Genomic DNA, 16631 nt, shown 5'->3' on the forward strand with positions numbered 1-16631 from the left:
AGAGAAAAAAGAAATTATATCATAATATTTTCACAATATTTTTACAATAAATTTTAAGGTAGGCTATTATTAGCTAATATTGGTGAGAAAAAAATAATTTTTTTAGAAAGAAAAAAAAATAATTTTAATAGTATGTTAAAATTAAAATTACTATCAATTTTTATTACAATATTTTTACAATACTTTCACAATAAATCTTAAGTAGTAGGTTATTATTAGCTAATATTGGTAAAAAAATAATAATTTTTTTAGAAAGAGAAAAATTGATTTAAGTATGATGAAGTAATTGATTTAAGTATGAAACAAACTCACATAAAAAAAAAAAAAAGTATGAAATAAATTCTCTTATATATATATTGTCCTTTTTGGTCATTTACTCCTCAAAAAGCCACTTTTATAAGTGCTAGACAAACACTCAGCTTTTTCATTATGCACTTTTTAACAGCTTTTACCAAACACTCAGCTTTTTGAAACTCCACTTTTTCATTATGCACTTTTACAAAACTCTACTTTTTCATTATGCACTTTTTCAAAAAGCTGAACCAAACTCACCCTATATTGTTTATCCAAAAGCTATAAATAAACAAATAAATGAAAAAAACCTTGCATCAGCTTATTCATTTTGCATCCAAATATATTATTGACTGCAAAGTGATTAAAATGAAATCAAAAACTTGATAAGCAACATAAACATTGACATCAACCATGAATTTTTTTTTTTGAGAAGCAACCATGAATTTATCCAAAGGCAGGCTTGACATCCCAAAGAAACATTACTACTTGAAATCGGAATCATAGCAATATTTTAGTTCATTGAACCATACTAATATGCACAACTACAATGTATTTATGAGAATTGATCATTTAAGATGATTGAACAATTTAAAATGATTTTACTGATATGGGAACATAACCACTGCATTAGGAGAGGCTCTAGGAAAGCTTAACAACTTTTGTGCCACTCGCAGAGATTCCTGCAGCATATTACGTGTTGGATTTTGCATAGCCCATGGTTTAGTGATAACCATCTTCTTCAACACCTTTGCATTCTCAAGTAGAAATTTTACCACTAAAATGAATTCCTTTTTCTGGAAGGTTTTTGCAGAACATAAAATCTTGACAGACTTGAGGTGTAGTAGCAAAGACTTGAAATAGAAATAGATCTCCTTTAATTTCTTCACTACATAGTCTACATCAGAGTGTTGTCTTACACGCTGCAAAATAAAAGCGCATTAGCATGTTTTGCAGTTCACTTTCAAATTATGATATTTTAACATATCATAACGGAGTTCACGTAGGACAAGGGAACAAACCAAATCAGATTTGGAATTCATGAGTTAACTTTGGAGAACTTAGATTTTGAGGATTTAGGGTTAGGTTTTGGTAGAAAAAAGGCTGGAAAATGGTAATATTATAGGATTTCCAATGAGAAAAGGACTAAAGGAGTACTAGGATTTGAGAATGCAACAAAGGTGAAAAACTAAAAATTGGGCTGCTGTTCCAAGGCTGTAACAATAACTCGTGCACAGTATCTTATGGGGGTATTTGAGGCTATTTGATAGATAGGTGATTTAGGATTGGGTTACTTACACTTTGCCCACCTATGGTTTGGGTCGTTGTAATGTTGTCTACGTGTGGTTTTAAAAGAGCCAATCTACTCACCCAAAGTTGGCTCCGTTATGCAGCCGTTACCCACTTCATCACTTCCACCATCAAAAACATTAAAATTATAAATAAAAAACCCAGAAAAAATCAAAGAAATAAGATCTAAAAGGGTTATTTGTAAAAATTGTGGAAGTTATTTATGTTTTGACTCAAGAACACTATTCATATAAAAAAATGGTTTGCCTCCATGAATCACATCCTCACTCAACATGCTCGTCCCCTACAATCATTCAAATGAGCTTCCCCTTATGAATCTAAAACCACAGAGCATTCTTTGTACCAAGATTAGAAGAGTTTCTTAACTAATGTATAAGAAATGCCTTTTTCTATTTTTCACTTATCAATCAAAAAAAAAGAAATGCCTTCACTTTGTACCAAGTATGCTGGTCCAGCGACATATGTATGGTCTGAATTTCAACAAGTTGCTGTCTCTAACATGCTCTGTCCAAGCTGAAACATAACGCTTGGGTTGTGTTTGTGTCCAAATATCATAGATCTAATTTGATGTGCAGGGCAGATTATAAAAATAAAAATAATAATTTGATGTGCAGGGTAAGGCACAGATTGTTTTGAAGATGCCAGATGCTAACTCAACTTTGAATCTTCAAGTAGGTCTATGCAAATTGTTAAGAGACCAGCTCAGGCATTAGTTCAGCTTAGGCATTAATTCAGCATTAATTCAGTTGATCATGATTACTGTTAATTAGGGAGATTAGTGTAGCTGTTATGGCAGTCGGATGTTTGTTAGTTAGTTGATGATGAGGGGACAGCTGGTAGAGTTAGTTACTACAGCTGGAAGTAGATAGTTAGTGGCAGTGAGCATTTGTACACTTGTATAAATAGCTATTGATTGTATTGAATCTGCAGGCAATAAGAACAGACTTGTATTTCTTTCATTTCTTCCTTACTTTCTTAATTCTCTTCTATTCTTTAGGAGGCCTAGCTGACCTCGAATCTAGCTACTCATATAAGACTTTTACAATTGGTGTCAGAGCAGGTCCATCCTGCAATCAATGGCAGAAACACAATCTCAAGCTGTCCTCAATGAATCCATTGCTTCTCTTGCACAGCCTCAGATCACCATGCCAAAGATATTGAGGAAATCCACAAGATCACCCACATCCATACTCGCACATTAAATAAAATGAATCAGCAACTCAATGCAATTCTGCAAAAGCTGAACTCTTTAGAAGCAACTAGGCAACGGCAGACCCCAAGAAACCACGAAATTCAATCAAACACTTCAACAATTCCTGCTATCTCCAAACCCTTGAGATTAGAATTTCCACGATTTTCAGGAGAGGAGCCTACTGGGTGGGTTTATAAGGCCAATCAGTATTTCAGGTACTACAACACAACTCTCGATGAGCAATTGCTATTGGCTTCATTTCATATGGATGGGGAGGCATTAGTGTTGGTTCCAAGAAGGTGAAGACACTGGGTTGTTTGAAGATTGGGGAACCTTGATTGAAGCTCAACAGATCAGGTTTGGGACAACAGCCTATGATGACCCTATGGAAGCTTTAACAAGATTGAGGCAATCAACAACAGTGGTTGCATACAAGTCAGAATTTGAGGCTTTATCAAACAGAATCAAGGAATCGTCTCCAAGGCACAAGCTCAGTTGCTTTCTGAGTGGATTGAGGGATGAAATCAGGCTACCAGTGAAGATGTTGAATCCTCCTACCTTGAATGCAGCCTTTGGTTTGGCTAAGATTCAAGAAGAATTTTTGCTAGCAAACAAGAAGAATTCCAAGAATGTCCAAGAACAGATCAGACCCTCTATTCTTGGGGCCCCTAAACTGACTGCAGGCAATGAAACCAAGATCAGGCTGCCAATTAAGAGGCTTTCTCCAGCTCAAGTGGAAGAAAGAAGAAGGAAGGGATTGTGTTACAACTGTAATGATAAGTGGTCTCCAGAACATAAATGTAAGGGGGCTAAGTTGTTTTTTGTTGGAAGGGTTAGATTTTGGACCAAAACTGAACCAAGGTGATTACAGAATTGAATGGAGAGTTAGAAGCAGAAGCAGTGCTGCAAGACAGTCGTGGAGAGGAAGCAGAAATTACCTTGTATGCTCTCATTGGTAATCCTACTCCAGGAACCATGAGGGTCAGCGGCAGAATTGAAAAAGAAGGGTTAGTAATTCTTTTAGATTCTGGTAGTACACACAAATTTATTGATGTTTCATTGCTTTCTAAACTACACATTCCAGTGGATACTACTCCAGTTCTTGATGTAAAAGTAGCTAATGGAACCATAATCAAAACTCATGGTCTTTGTAGTGATGTTTTAGTTGTGATACAAGGCCAAAAATTTTATGTTCAATTGCATGCCCTGTCCTTGGATGGATGTGATTTGGTCTTAGGAACACAATGGCTCAGTACTCTTGGGGTTATTAGTTGGGACTTTAAGCTCTTGACTATGTCCTTTATGTATTGTGGTCATCCAGTTCTGTTACAAGGCATGTAGGCTGCAGATTCCAGTTTACAAGATGGTGACAATTTCTTAAAAGAACCACCCAAGAAAGGATTGTTAGTTCACATTTCAGTGCAAGGGCCTACTGCAAGTGCACAGCAGAGTGTTTATCCAGCAGAGATTGAAGCTCTATTGCTGGAGTTCAGTGGAGTTTTTGACACACCAGTTGGGTTACCTCCCTTAAGAAGGCATGAGCACCAAATCAACTCGAAGAATGGAGCACAACCCATCTGTCAGAGGCCCTACAGGTATCCATACTATCAAAAGGCTAAAATAGAATAGATTGTTAAAGAATTATTGGAGTTTGGCCAAATCAAGAATAGCCAAAGTCCTTTTGCCTCTCCTGTTTTGCTGGTCAGGAAAGTAGATGGTTTTTGGCGAATGTGCATAGACTATAGAGCACTTAATCATGAAACAATTAAAGATAAATACCTAATACCTGTCATAGATGAATTGTTAGATGAACTCCATGGTGCTTTTTTTTTTCTAACTTGGACTTGAGGTCTGGTTACCACTAAATCAGAATGAGGGAAGATGACATTCCTAAGACAGCCTTTAGGACTCATGAAGGGCATTATGAGTTCTTGGTCATGCCCTTTGGCTTGACCAATGCCCCTTCTACTTTTCAGTCCTTGATGAATGATATTTGCAAGCCATATCTTAGGAGGTTTGTACTTTTTTTTTATGACATTTTGGTGTACAGTCATTTTTTGGTTGATCATGTTAACCATCTCAGAACTGTTTTGAGCATATTAGCTGAACATCATTTGTATGCAAAGAGATCCAAGTGCATGTTTGCTTGTCTGGAGGTAGAGTACCTCTTATTTCTGGTGAAGGTGTGAAGGCTGACCCTAAGAAGACTGCTGCTATGCAGCAATGGGCCTACCCCTACTGATGTTAAGGCCTTGAGGGGATTTCTTGGTCTCACTGGGTATTACAGGAAGTTTGTGCAGGGTTATGGTCAAATTGTAGCTCCATTAACAGCCTTGCTGAAGAAAGATTACTTTTCATGGTTTGATGAGGCTGAGCACTCATTTGTTCAACTCAAGTTAGCTGTCTCTAACCCCCCAGTGCTGGCTTTACCAGATTTCAACAAGCCATTTACTATAGAATGTGATGCTTCTGGCCAAGGCTTAGGTGCTGTCCTAATGCAAGATCAGAGGCCCATTGCCTTACACAGTCAAGCTTTGAAGAGAAGAAGTCTTTCCTTATCTACTTATGAAAAAGAATTGCTAGCCTTGGTGACTGCAATAAAGAAATGGAGAACTTATCTTTGGGGCAAACCTTTCTATGTTAAGACTGACCAACAAAGTTTGAAGTACTTATTGGAGCAGAGAATTGGTACACCAACACAACAAAAATGGATCACCAAGTTGCTTGGTTATGATTTCATAGTAAAATATAAGAAGGGCAAGGAGAACAAGGTGGCAGATGCCTTGTCTAGAAGGGACACAGCCACTTCAGAGGGAGATGCTATCTTGTTACAAGTTGATGATACCTATTCTGGTCTAGTGAGCACTTGTTGCATCATTTCCTTTCCTACTCCCGCTTGGCTTGCAGACTTGAAGACTAGTTATGAAACTGACCAGAGGGTGCAAGGATTACTTCAGTCATTACAGAGTGGGGAACAAGCTTCCAAAGGCTTCTCCTTGTAGAATGGTTTTTTGCTGTACAAGGGAAGGCTCTATGTGGGAACTCAAGGTGATCTTAAAGCCACTGTGTTGCACCAGATCCATAATGGACCCTTAGGGGGACATTCAGGATACTTTAAGTCTTTACACAGACTCCAACAGGACTTCTACTGGCCAGGAATGAAAAAGGATTTGAAGAAACACATTAGGGAGTGTTATACTTACCAAAGGGTGAAGACTGAGACTTGTAAACCAGCTGGTTTACTGCAGCCCTTACCTATTCCAGTAAGACCATGGCTTGACATTAGCATAAATTTTGTGGAGGGTTTACCTAAATCTCAACAGAAGGATGTCATTTTGGTAGTGGCGTACAGGTTCTCTAAATATGTACAATTCATTCCCCTAGCACACCCTTATACAGCCTCAAGGGTAGCAGCCTTATACATGGAGTTTGTCTTCAAGCTTCATGGAATGCCTTCTTCAATTGTGAGTGATATAGATCCAATTTTCACTTCACATTTTTGGACTGCATTCATGAAGCTGCAAGGAGTGAAATTAGCCATTTCTTCTGCTTCTCACCCTCAGACAGATGGCCAAACTAAAGTGGGGAATAAGAGCTTGGAGCAATATCTCATGGTTTTTGCTGCTGACAAGCCTCACAGCTGGGTGGAGTGGCTTCCATTAGCAGAGTATTGGTTTAATACCAACTTCCATACTTCTACTAATCTCACTCCCTTTGAAGTCCTATATGGCTACCCACCTCTAAGATTGCTTGATTATATGCCTGGCACAACTAAAGTTGTTAGTTGAGGCAGTAGATGCTCAATTGAAATCCAGGCAGGAGCTATTTTCTTTACTCAGGTCCAATCTTATCAGTGCTCAGGAAAGAATGAAGTTGCATGCTGATAAGCACACATCAGAAAGATCATTCTCTGTGGGGGATTGGGTGTACTTGAGGTTACAGCCCTATAAGCAGAAATCCATTTCTCATAAGGCCTTTAGTAAGTTGTCTCCAAGGATTTATGGTCCATTCCAGGTGCTGCAGAAGATAGGGGCAGTTGCCAACAAGCTAGACTTACCTCCTGGTTCTCAAATTCATCCAATATTTCATGTTTCATGCCTTAAGGCTAAAGCTTGGCCAGCAGGTGACACCATGTTCCACCCTTCCATCAGTGAACTCCGAAGGTACCCTTAGTCCAGAGCCAATAGCTGTATTGCAGGAAAGGTACCATCAGCTCAGAAATAGGGGACTTCACACAGGTTCTCTCATTCAGTGGCAGGGAGGAACTAAAGAGGATGCTACTTGGGTGAATTTATATCAGCTTCAGCTGCACTTCCCTCACCTTGTGGGCAAGGTGTTCTAAAGGAGGGGAATTTGTTAAGAGACCAGCTCGGGCATTAGTTCAGCTTAGGCATAAATTCAGCATTAATTCAGTTGATCATGATTACTGTTAATTAGGGAGATTAGTGTAGCTGTTATGGCAGTTGGATGTTAGTTAGTTAGTTGATGATGAAGGGACAGCTGGTAGAGTTAGTTACTACAGCTGGCAGTCGTTAGTTAGTGGCAGTGAGCATTTGTAAACTTGTATAAATAGCTATTGATTGTATTGAATCTGCAGGCAATAAGAACAAACTTGTATTCCTTTCATTTTTTCCTTACTTTCTCAATTCTATTCTATTCTTTAGGAGGCCTAGCTGACCTCGAATCCTGCTACTCATATCAGACTTTTACACAAACATCCAATTTTTTTAAATCAATTTTTGCCAAGGAGCAATAAAAATTTGATTGGGGTTTGATATGTGATACAGGATGTTCAAGGGCTTGAAACTAGGGTGCTTACTGAAGGATTCATATCATCATGGATTTTTTATAAGGCTAAGTTTGAGCACATGTTCGCTGAAGTGATTTCCTAGTCAAGGATCGAATGGGTTTGAGTGGGGAAGGAAAATAAGACCAAACTGGATCTGGGATTGGTTCATGAAGGCATCAGAATAAACATAAATCTCAAATTCTTGAGCAAAGAGTTGCCAATTGTGATAGGGAGTTAGGGACCCTATTCAATTGTTATGTCCACTACCTTATTGATAGGCATTGACTTTGTTACGGTTTTAAGGTTGGGATGGGATTGAATTTCCCTGTGGAAGGAATTTGTTGATGCTTTTAGACAAACGGAGATCAAAGTTGAAAATGCTATCAATGTAGGCAGAAGCGGTGAGGAAGGAAGAAACTTTGACATAATCTTCAAGTTTCTTTAAGGCCAAGTTTCAATTTGGGGGCAAAATCAATTCAAAGATCATTTAGTCAAAGAAAGATAGGGAAAGATGAAATTTTTAAAGTAACTTTCACAATCTTTACAAATACCCTATTCAGATCTTAATTACTTTGTTTTTCATAGGTTTTGCATGTTTTTAATGATGAAAGTGATGAGGTGGGTAACCGCTATATAACAAAACTAACCTCTAATGGGCAAGTGACACTTTTCAAACCACTGGTAGACAACATTAAAATGGCACATAGCACAAATGAGTAAAGTATAATTAACACTCTAGGATTTTGATGTTTTGGATTTTAAGGTTTAAAGGGTGATAAATCAATGCGTGTATGCTAAATTTCAGGTTGGAAAAAATTTAAAGATAAAAAATAAACTTCTAAGCATCACACCTCATATATCATACAAGCTTCAAACAAAGCATCATGACTTTTGGAAAGAAAAAAAAAACATTCTCAAAATGGAAGCAGATGACTAAAGCTGAAACTAAACCCCTAAACTAAAAGAAACCAAAATAAGACTTAATGGACTATTAGAATAGCCAATTTTCAGAAACAAGAAACTAACATAATTGCCCTTACACTAAAAAATGAATTAAAGTAAAGTAAAATTGGCTTTTCATTGCCTATGCTAGAAATTCTGGATAGCATTTTTTTTTTTTTTTCTTTTTTATAAGTAAGAATTCTGGATGGTAAATTTAGCAATGAATGGCCTCTTCTTCAAACAAACAGATTTTCAAAAATCTATCGCTGAAGTCTTTGTTGTAAAATAAAGATGCATTGTCAATGAGAAGGTTTTTCGTAAATAGTCCACAAAGCAACCACTTAAAAGAGGTTGACAATCAACATTAACTCTTTACGTCAAGGACTTAAGGGGGCCAAACTCTCCTCGAGGGAATCATTTGACCCCTACATATTTAGACACATTGCACTACAACAACAACAAAAGCCATGATCCCAAATTTTTTGGGTTAGCTATAGATCCTCAACAAGATTAGTTAGAGTCGGCCACATGTATTCTTTTCCACAATCCTACTCTATCCAAAGTCATAGGCTGTGTTACTTCATTTATTGACACATTAAACCAAAATTAAAAAAAGAAATAATGATTAAAATTAACCCTTCATTGTTTTTTGATATGACAATCGGGAAATTGGTCCAAGAAAAACATACCGCTGGCCACATGTAGCCCCAGGATGTGATGTCTAAAACCAATGTCTCCACATAAGGTGAACTTTGAAGTAGGCTTAAAATTTTGGGAAAATCCCATTCCCCCATGCTTGCTATCGTTAAACATTTGCACTTTGACGATGGAGAAGGCAGATGTTTCACCGTCATTATAGATAGAGCCTATGTCCATCAAAGCAAGAAGCAAAACACAATAAGGTAAAGTAAATGTAAGAAAAAAATAACACAACCAATCATAATATACATCGCCAGTGAACAATTTAGCTACATGTTTTACAGAACACTAATTTACATAAATGTCAATATATCCCATATGCAGACAATGATAAAAATAAAAAATAAAAAATAAAAAGCCCTTTTTGGAAAGCCAAGACCTTGATTAAGAGTTGACAGATTATCATGAAGAATCATTCTTTGGCACTAAAGCAAGTGCCCTCTTATCATGAAACTAAAAGCAGGTGTCTCTAATACATCAGCAGAACAAATTATCAAACATGTGTTACATATACTTTATCATGATCAATCATTATTTGGCACTAAAACAAGTGCCCTACATCTTATCATGAAACTAAAGAAGGTGTCTCTAACTCAAAAGTTGAACTCATGTAATTGGACCAATAATATCAGGTCCTTTAATTGTTGATTGATTACAACTTGGATTAAAATCAACATGCTCCCAAAAAAAAGCCTAACTCACAACAACAACAGCCTTAGTCTCCAAGCCCAACTCACAACAGTGAATGGTGATTTTTCATTTTGGTATTAATATAAAATCTTTAAAGCAATATCAAATAGTACCAATGTAGTCAAAGGCACAGGCAAGGCTTTAGTGAGGCGCTCGCCTTTAGAGCCTAAGCGAGCAAGGCTACTGCCTTAAGCCATGAAAAAGGCGCTAAGGTGAGAACCTCAAGTTTTTTTTTTTTTTAATTGTAATTTAAAATTTTTTTTTGTAGAAGTTTGTTGTGAATCTACTATTAGATATTAATTTAAAAAAGGAATGTTATAAAACCTATTGTTATTTAACTTAATTTGCAAAAATTTGTTGTAAAACTTATTGATATATAGAAGCTCGTTGTAAAACCTATTGTTAGAATAACTAATAGAGCCTAAACCATGTTAATCCTATTTGAAATGATTTGATAGACCTAATTTATTCATGAAACACATTGAAAAACACTTCATTATAATATTTTAATACACTAGGTGCATATGATCTTTCTATATGTATAATAAATATATTAAGAATTTGGCACTTCACCTTGGGCGATACAATGCCTTGGCCCCTTAAGGTCACCTTTCGACTACCTTGAATAGTACAATAACTAGTCACTAAAAATGCAATAGATGCTGCACCGAAATGCCGAAATTGTATTCCGTTCAAAATTCTTGGCTAGTAGGACCTAGGGGCATTTTCGAACAAAATTGAATAGATAGATACTCAATTAAAATTTTATATGTAGGGCCTAGCCAAGCAATGACACTACCAACAATAGATATACTTATAAGTATATAAGTATATCTATCTAGGTGCATAGATAGATACTCGATTAAAATTTTACATGTAGGGCCTAGCCAAGCAATGACACTACCAACAATAAAAGATACAACCTTGATCTGTGCAAATGTAAATCAACATTAGCAATCAAGAAAAACAAACGAAACAAAGAGATTTATTAAGGAAAACCAACCATGAGACAAGAACTGCCAACAGTGAGCTTCTTGACATGATGCACACTCTCAAGAATGTCTCTCACAATGTCTTGGAACTCCTCCAAACCATCATCCTCCTCCCCCTCCATCATCCGCATGTCGAAATCAAGCTTAGCCTCAACCAATGCCGACACATCCTTTATCCGACACCTATTCATATAAAAAAACCCCAAAATCTCTAAACACTCAATCTTTGGAGCCACAATTTCCAGTTCCAACTTACGCTCCTCACTTTCAAACATATGTTGCACATAGCTATCTATCACCAATTTTCTCAAACTCTCGGACACTATATCCAACCGAGTAAACCCCCAAAACTGATGCAATTCCAAGGATTCAAGTCTAGGACTACCCATTAACACTTTCCTTATCACATCCTCACACAAGGCCGAGTTCCAAATACACAAGCGCTTGAGTGAACTCCAATGTGGTAACGCCTTAGGTAAAATTTTGCAGCAACTAAAATTGAATTCAGAAACAAACTTGTTGGCGTAGAGATGCTGAGGCAATTGGGATCTGTCAAGATCGAAACGATCAGGTCTCCACAAGTGTAGACTAAGTTTTTCTACTTTGGCATTTGTGGCGAACCGAACCCAAAGATCGAGGCGAGGATTTAGTACTGTGTCGTAATCGTCCTCGAATTGAATATCGAAGTTTGTGAGTTTGTGAGCCGTGTGTAGGAGCAGGGTATCATCCACGGCTTTGGTGAAATCTTCGAAGGATTCGAAGGAACCGGAGTCGAAACTGAGAGAGGGAAGGGAGGTCCAAAGAGAGGCCCATCTTTTGGATAAAACGCCCGTTTTGATAGCGTCGTTAATGGGCAAGAAGGAGAGGATGCTGAGAAGGATCGAGTCAGAGAAGGCGCTGATTCGATCTTCTTCTTCTTCTAAGATTGGTGCGTGTTTGCTTCGTTTGGATTGATGATTATGGCTCGATGATGATGATTCTTCTTCATCATCATAATAATAATTATTGGGGTTTGTATCATGGCTAGAATTATAGTTGGATTGGTCAGAGAAGTTGTTGTTGATAGAACCAGAGATTTGTTCCTCCTCCTCCTCCATTCTCAACTCAACAGTAGTGAATAGTGATTTGAGCTTCTTTACTTTACCTTCTATTCTTCTTTATAGTAATAGACAAGCAATTAATTAGGGCTGCAGAATGCAGATTAGGCCCGGTAAAAAATTGGCCCATTTTTTTCTTTTCTTTTTTTCTTTTTTTGAGAATGTGAGAATGAAAAAAGTTTTAAATAACCAAGTACCAACTAACCAAGTAACCTCCTCCTCCTCCTTCTTCTTTTATGTTCCTTGAAAAAAAAAAAAAACCAACACACACAAGTAACCTATTTTTTGAGCGAGGGATGTAATCATGTAAGTAAAAACTTAGTGCATAATAAAAGAAATTTATTATTCAATAATCTATGTAATGTACAGGAAAGTATAACAAAATATAATTTTTTTAAAATAAATTTAGTTAAATTTGAAATTTAATAATTATGATAATTATTAATATGCATTTTTTATGATTGTGTTTTGTTACATGTGCAAAACTATCCTTTCTATCTTTTGAAGATCTAGGAAGAACTATATTAAAAAAAAATGATCTCGGAAGATTCTTATGGAATTTTTTTTTTTTTTTTTTGAGAAGGATTCTTATGGAATGTTGAAATATATAATATAATTTAAACTTAACTAAAAATAATATATTAAAATAAGGACACCTAAAATTGTGAGGCATCAAAAGCTTATGTTCCAAATTTCATGATGTTAACCAAAATTCAAATGTGTTTAGTTTTAAATAGAATATAGATAAGTCTAAAGATAACATATTTCACAAATAGTTAAAAAAATAAATAGCTTATGGTTGGATAATATCTACCCCTAAAGTTCTAATAGCTATTCTTTAATGTAGGTAAAAAAAAAAAAAAAAAAAAAAAAAAAAAAAAAAAAAAAAATAAAAAATCTATTAATTCTAAACCAATTAAATTCTATCTAATTCCAATATATAGCTAAAAACTTTGTAACTTAACTAGTCAGTGTTGCCTGATATTTCCAATAAAGACATGGAGGATTCATATCCCCCCACCCCAAATATTAATGTATCGAAATTTCCAATCTATTATTGTAAAAGGGTGGAAATGAGACTAAAAGAGAGGAAAAGAAAGGGTATTTTGGTTTTTTTTTTTTTTTTTTTTGGAGGCTATAACAATTTATATAAATCTTATGAATAGTTCGAGTAGTACTATTACAAAATTTTATGCATATAAGCCTTACAAACTTATATCTCAACTTGAAAACACAAATATATATATATATATATATATATATAAATGTTACAAAAATTTGTTTATTATTTTGTTAATATGATACTAATTGCATTTATTTTCATGTTATTTCGTGTCAATCTATACATATTTGTAGCAAAAAAGAACCATAAGATATTGGGTATATCTAACAATGTTATTGAAAGTTTGAAACAGCAAAATGATTAAAATCAAATCAAACACTTTATAAGCAACAAAACCATTGACATTAAACATGAATATATCCTAAAGCAAGTTTAACATCACAACGAAAACATAAGTACATGAAATCAACAGCTAATCATAGCAATATTTTAGTTCATTGAACCAAACTAATATGCATAACTAGTTATGTTTTTATGAAAATTTGATCATTTAAGAGGATTGAACAACTTAAAATGATTTTTCTCATATGGGAACATAATCATTGTATTAGGAGAGGATCTAGGGAAGCTTAACAACTTTTGAGCCACTTGTAGAAATTCACGACCCCAAAAACAAGTTTGATTTCGCATAAACCATGGTTCAATGATAGTCATCTTCTCCAGTACCTTTGCATTCTTAAGTAGAAATTGTACCACTGAAATGAATACTTCTTTTGTGTGTAAAAAATTTCCAAAACCAAAGATCTTGACAATCTTGAGGTGTCGTAGCAAAGACTTGAAATAGATCTCCTTTGATTTCCAATGGTTTACTTCATCATAACATCTATCTAGAAACTGCAAAATAAAAGTACGTTAGTCCATTTTGAAGTTCACTTTTAAATTATGATATCTTGTCTTGTTATAATGGAGATGCAGGAGAAGGGAACAAAGCCAATTCAAATTTGAAATTCCCAAGTCAACTTTGGACATCTTGGATTTTGAGGATTTAGGATTAGTTTTGAAAGTACAAAGGCTGGAAAATAGTAAGAAAATAAGGATGATAGTGTTTTTAGTAAGAAAAGGAATAGTAGGATTTGGAGATTCAACAAGAGGAAATAACTAAAACTTAAGTAGCTGTTCCCAGTATTTAGCCTTTTCATGGGGTATTTGGGGCTAATTAGATGGATAGGTGATTTTGGATTTTGGGGTTTAAAGGGTGATAAATCAATGAGCAAAGATTGGGTCTAGTGCTAAGAAGGATCGAGTCAGAGAAGGCGCTGATTCGATCTTCTTCTTCTTCTAAGATTGGTGCGTGTTTGCTTCGTTTGGATTGATGATTATGGCTCGATGATGATGATTCTTCTTTATCATCATAATAATAATTATTGGGGTTTGTATCATGGCTGGAATTATAGTTGGATCGGTCAGAGAAGTTGTTGTTGATAGAACCAGAGATTTGTTCCTCCTCCTCCTCCATTCTCAACTCAACGGTAGTGAATAGTGATTTGAGCTTCTTTACTTTACCTTCTATTCCTTCTTTATAGTAATAGACAAGCAATTAATTAGGGCTGCACAATGCAGATTAGGCCCAGTAAAAAATTGGCCCATTTTTTTCTTTTCTTTTTTTTCTTTTTTTGAGAATGAATTTAATACACATGAAGTGAATGAAAAAAGTTTTAAATAAACTGACAGTGGTATATATCCAACCGTCCAAGTACCAACTAATCAAGTAACCTCCTCCTCCTTCTTCTTTTATGTTCCTTGAGAAAAAAAAAAAAAAACCAACACACACAAGTAACCTATTTTTTGAGCGAGGGATGTAAGTAAAAACTTAGTGCATAATAAAAGAAATTTATTATTCAATAATCTATGTAATGTACAGGAAAGTATAACAAAATATAATTTTTTTTAAATAAATTTAGTTAAATTTGAAATTTAATAATTATGATAATTATTAATATGCATTTTTTATGATTGTGTTTTGTTACATGTGCAAAACTATCCTTTCTATCGTTTGAAGATCTAGGAAGAACTATATTAAAAAAAATAATAATAAAAAAAATAAAAAAAAAAGATCTCGGAAGATTCTTATGGATTTTTTTTTTTTTTTTTTTTAGAAGGATTCTTATGGAATGTTGAAATATATAATATAATTTAAACTTAACTAAAAATAATATATTAAAAAAAGGACACGTAAAATTGTGAGGCATCAAAAGCTTATGTTCCAAAATTCATGATGTTAACCAAAATTCAAATGTGTTTAGTTTTAAATAGAATATAGATAAGTCTAAAGATAACATATTTCACAAAAAAAAAAAAAAAAAAAAAAAAAAAAAAAAAAAAAAGGAAGAGAGGAAACCTTATGGTCGGATAAAATCTACCCCTAAAGTTCTAGCTATTCTTTAATTTAGGTAAAAAAAAAAAAAAAAAAAAAAAAAAAAAAAAAAAAAAAAAAAACTATTAATTCTAAACCAAGTAACCTCCTCCTCCTCCTCCTCCTCCTCCTCCTCCTTCTTCTTCTTCTTCTTTTCTTTTCCTTTAAAAAAGAAAAAAACCAACACACACAAGTAACTTTTTTTTTTAGCGAGGGATGTAAGTAAAAACTTAGTGCATAATAAAAGAAATTAATTAATCAATAATCTATGTAATGTACAAGAAAGTATAACAAAATATAATTTTTTAAATAAATTTAGTTAAATTTGAAATTTAATAATTATGATAATTATTAATATGCATTGTAGGGACATGTTTTGTAGCCTAAGCCCAAGATGTATGAGATCTTGGCTCAATGAGCTCAGTACAATAAATTTGTAAAGAGTAAGTCGAAGAACTAGGTTCTAATGAATTTAACAACGGCTAGTATGAATTTAAAAGATGATCAAGCAAGAACAAGGAAAATAGAACTGAATGAATTTACTATCCGAGGAGGTATTCTGTCATACAAATCAATAACAGTTTGGTACAAGTACAATTTTGATTGCTACAGTATTCTTTATTTGTTTTTCCGAACCTTTCCTCAAGGAAGGTCCCTTACATTATATAACTCCTTTTTGACCATCTTGATCCTATACTTGTTAGTCATCTGAGCCCTTATTTGAGTACATGTCCCATCAGACACCCTCTTTGACTTTTTGTGAGTTGTAGTAGCCAAGACAGCACTGTTCAGAAGTCTTCTCTACGTAAATGAGGTTAGAAAAGTAGCTGCAATGCATTCAATGCGGTGGTAGCAGCTTTCCCTTAAAATATTTTTGGATTCCTCTCCTCGTATGTTCTTGATGCACGTCCCTATCATTGGAGATTCATGGAAGGTCACTCTGATTATTGGAATACATATTTGAGCTGTACTTATTGTATCCGAGGAGATATTCCTCCTCGGACAACCTTCCCATTTGCATCTTACTCATTAAATCCTGAGCCTGAATCATTCATTACTATTCGTTCCTCCTCGGACCACTCCCGCTCTCAGCCAAGGCCCAAGGCCCAATATATGATTTGGGCCCTTAACCCTATATGCATTTTTTGCGAT

At 34.9% G+C, this 16631-nt stretch overlaps 1 protein-coding gene across 1 annotated transcript; it reads right to left on the bottom strand.

The window, feature by feature from the left end:
- Positions 1 to 754: 754 nt before the first annotated feature.
- Positions 755 to 12039, bottom strand: LOC126727428 (putative F-box protein At1g49610). Its single transcript, XM_050433104.1, has 3 exons — positions 10918 to 12039; positions 9215 to 9391; positions 755 to 1214 (listed from the first exon to the last, which is right to left on the bottom strand). The coding sequence occupies exons 1-3, from the start codon at positions 12001 to 12003 to the stop codon at positions 894 to 896; spliced, it is 1584 nt and encodes a 527-aa protein (XP_050289061.1). The 5' UTR covers positions 12004 to 12039; the 3' UTR covers positions 755 to 893.
- Between the last annotated feature and the right edge of the window lie 4592 nt (positions 12040 to 16631).

This window comes from Quercus robur, chromosome 5 (genome assembly GCF_932294415.1).
Source record: "Quercus robur chromosome 5, dhQueRobu3.1, whole genome shotgun sequence".
NCBI lineage: Eukaryota > Viridiplantae > Streptophyta > Magnoliopsida > Fagales > Fagaceae > Quercus > Quercus robur.

Excerpts from the sequence above, each read along its gene's own strand:
- LOC126727428 (XM_050433104.1), bottom strand. The coding sequence starts at position 12,003 with ATGGAGGAGGAGGAGGAACAAATCTCTGGTTCTATCAACAACAACTTC. Across the intron at positions 9,392-10,917 it reads TTGGCAGTTCTTGTCTCATG|GCTCTATCTATAATGACGGT; the intron begins GTTGGTTTTCCT and ends TGATGGACATAG. Across the intron at positions 1,215-9,214 it reads GGGGCTACATGTGGCCAGCG|CGTGTAAGACAACACTCTGA; the intron begins GTATGTTTTTCT and ends TTTATTTTGCAG.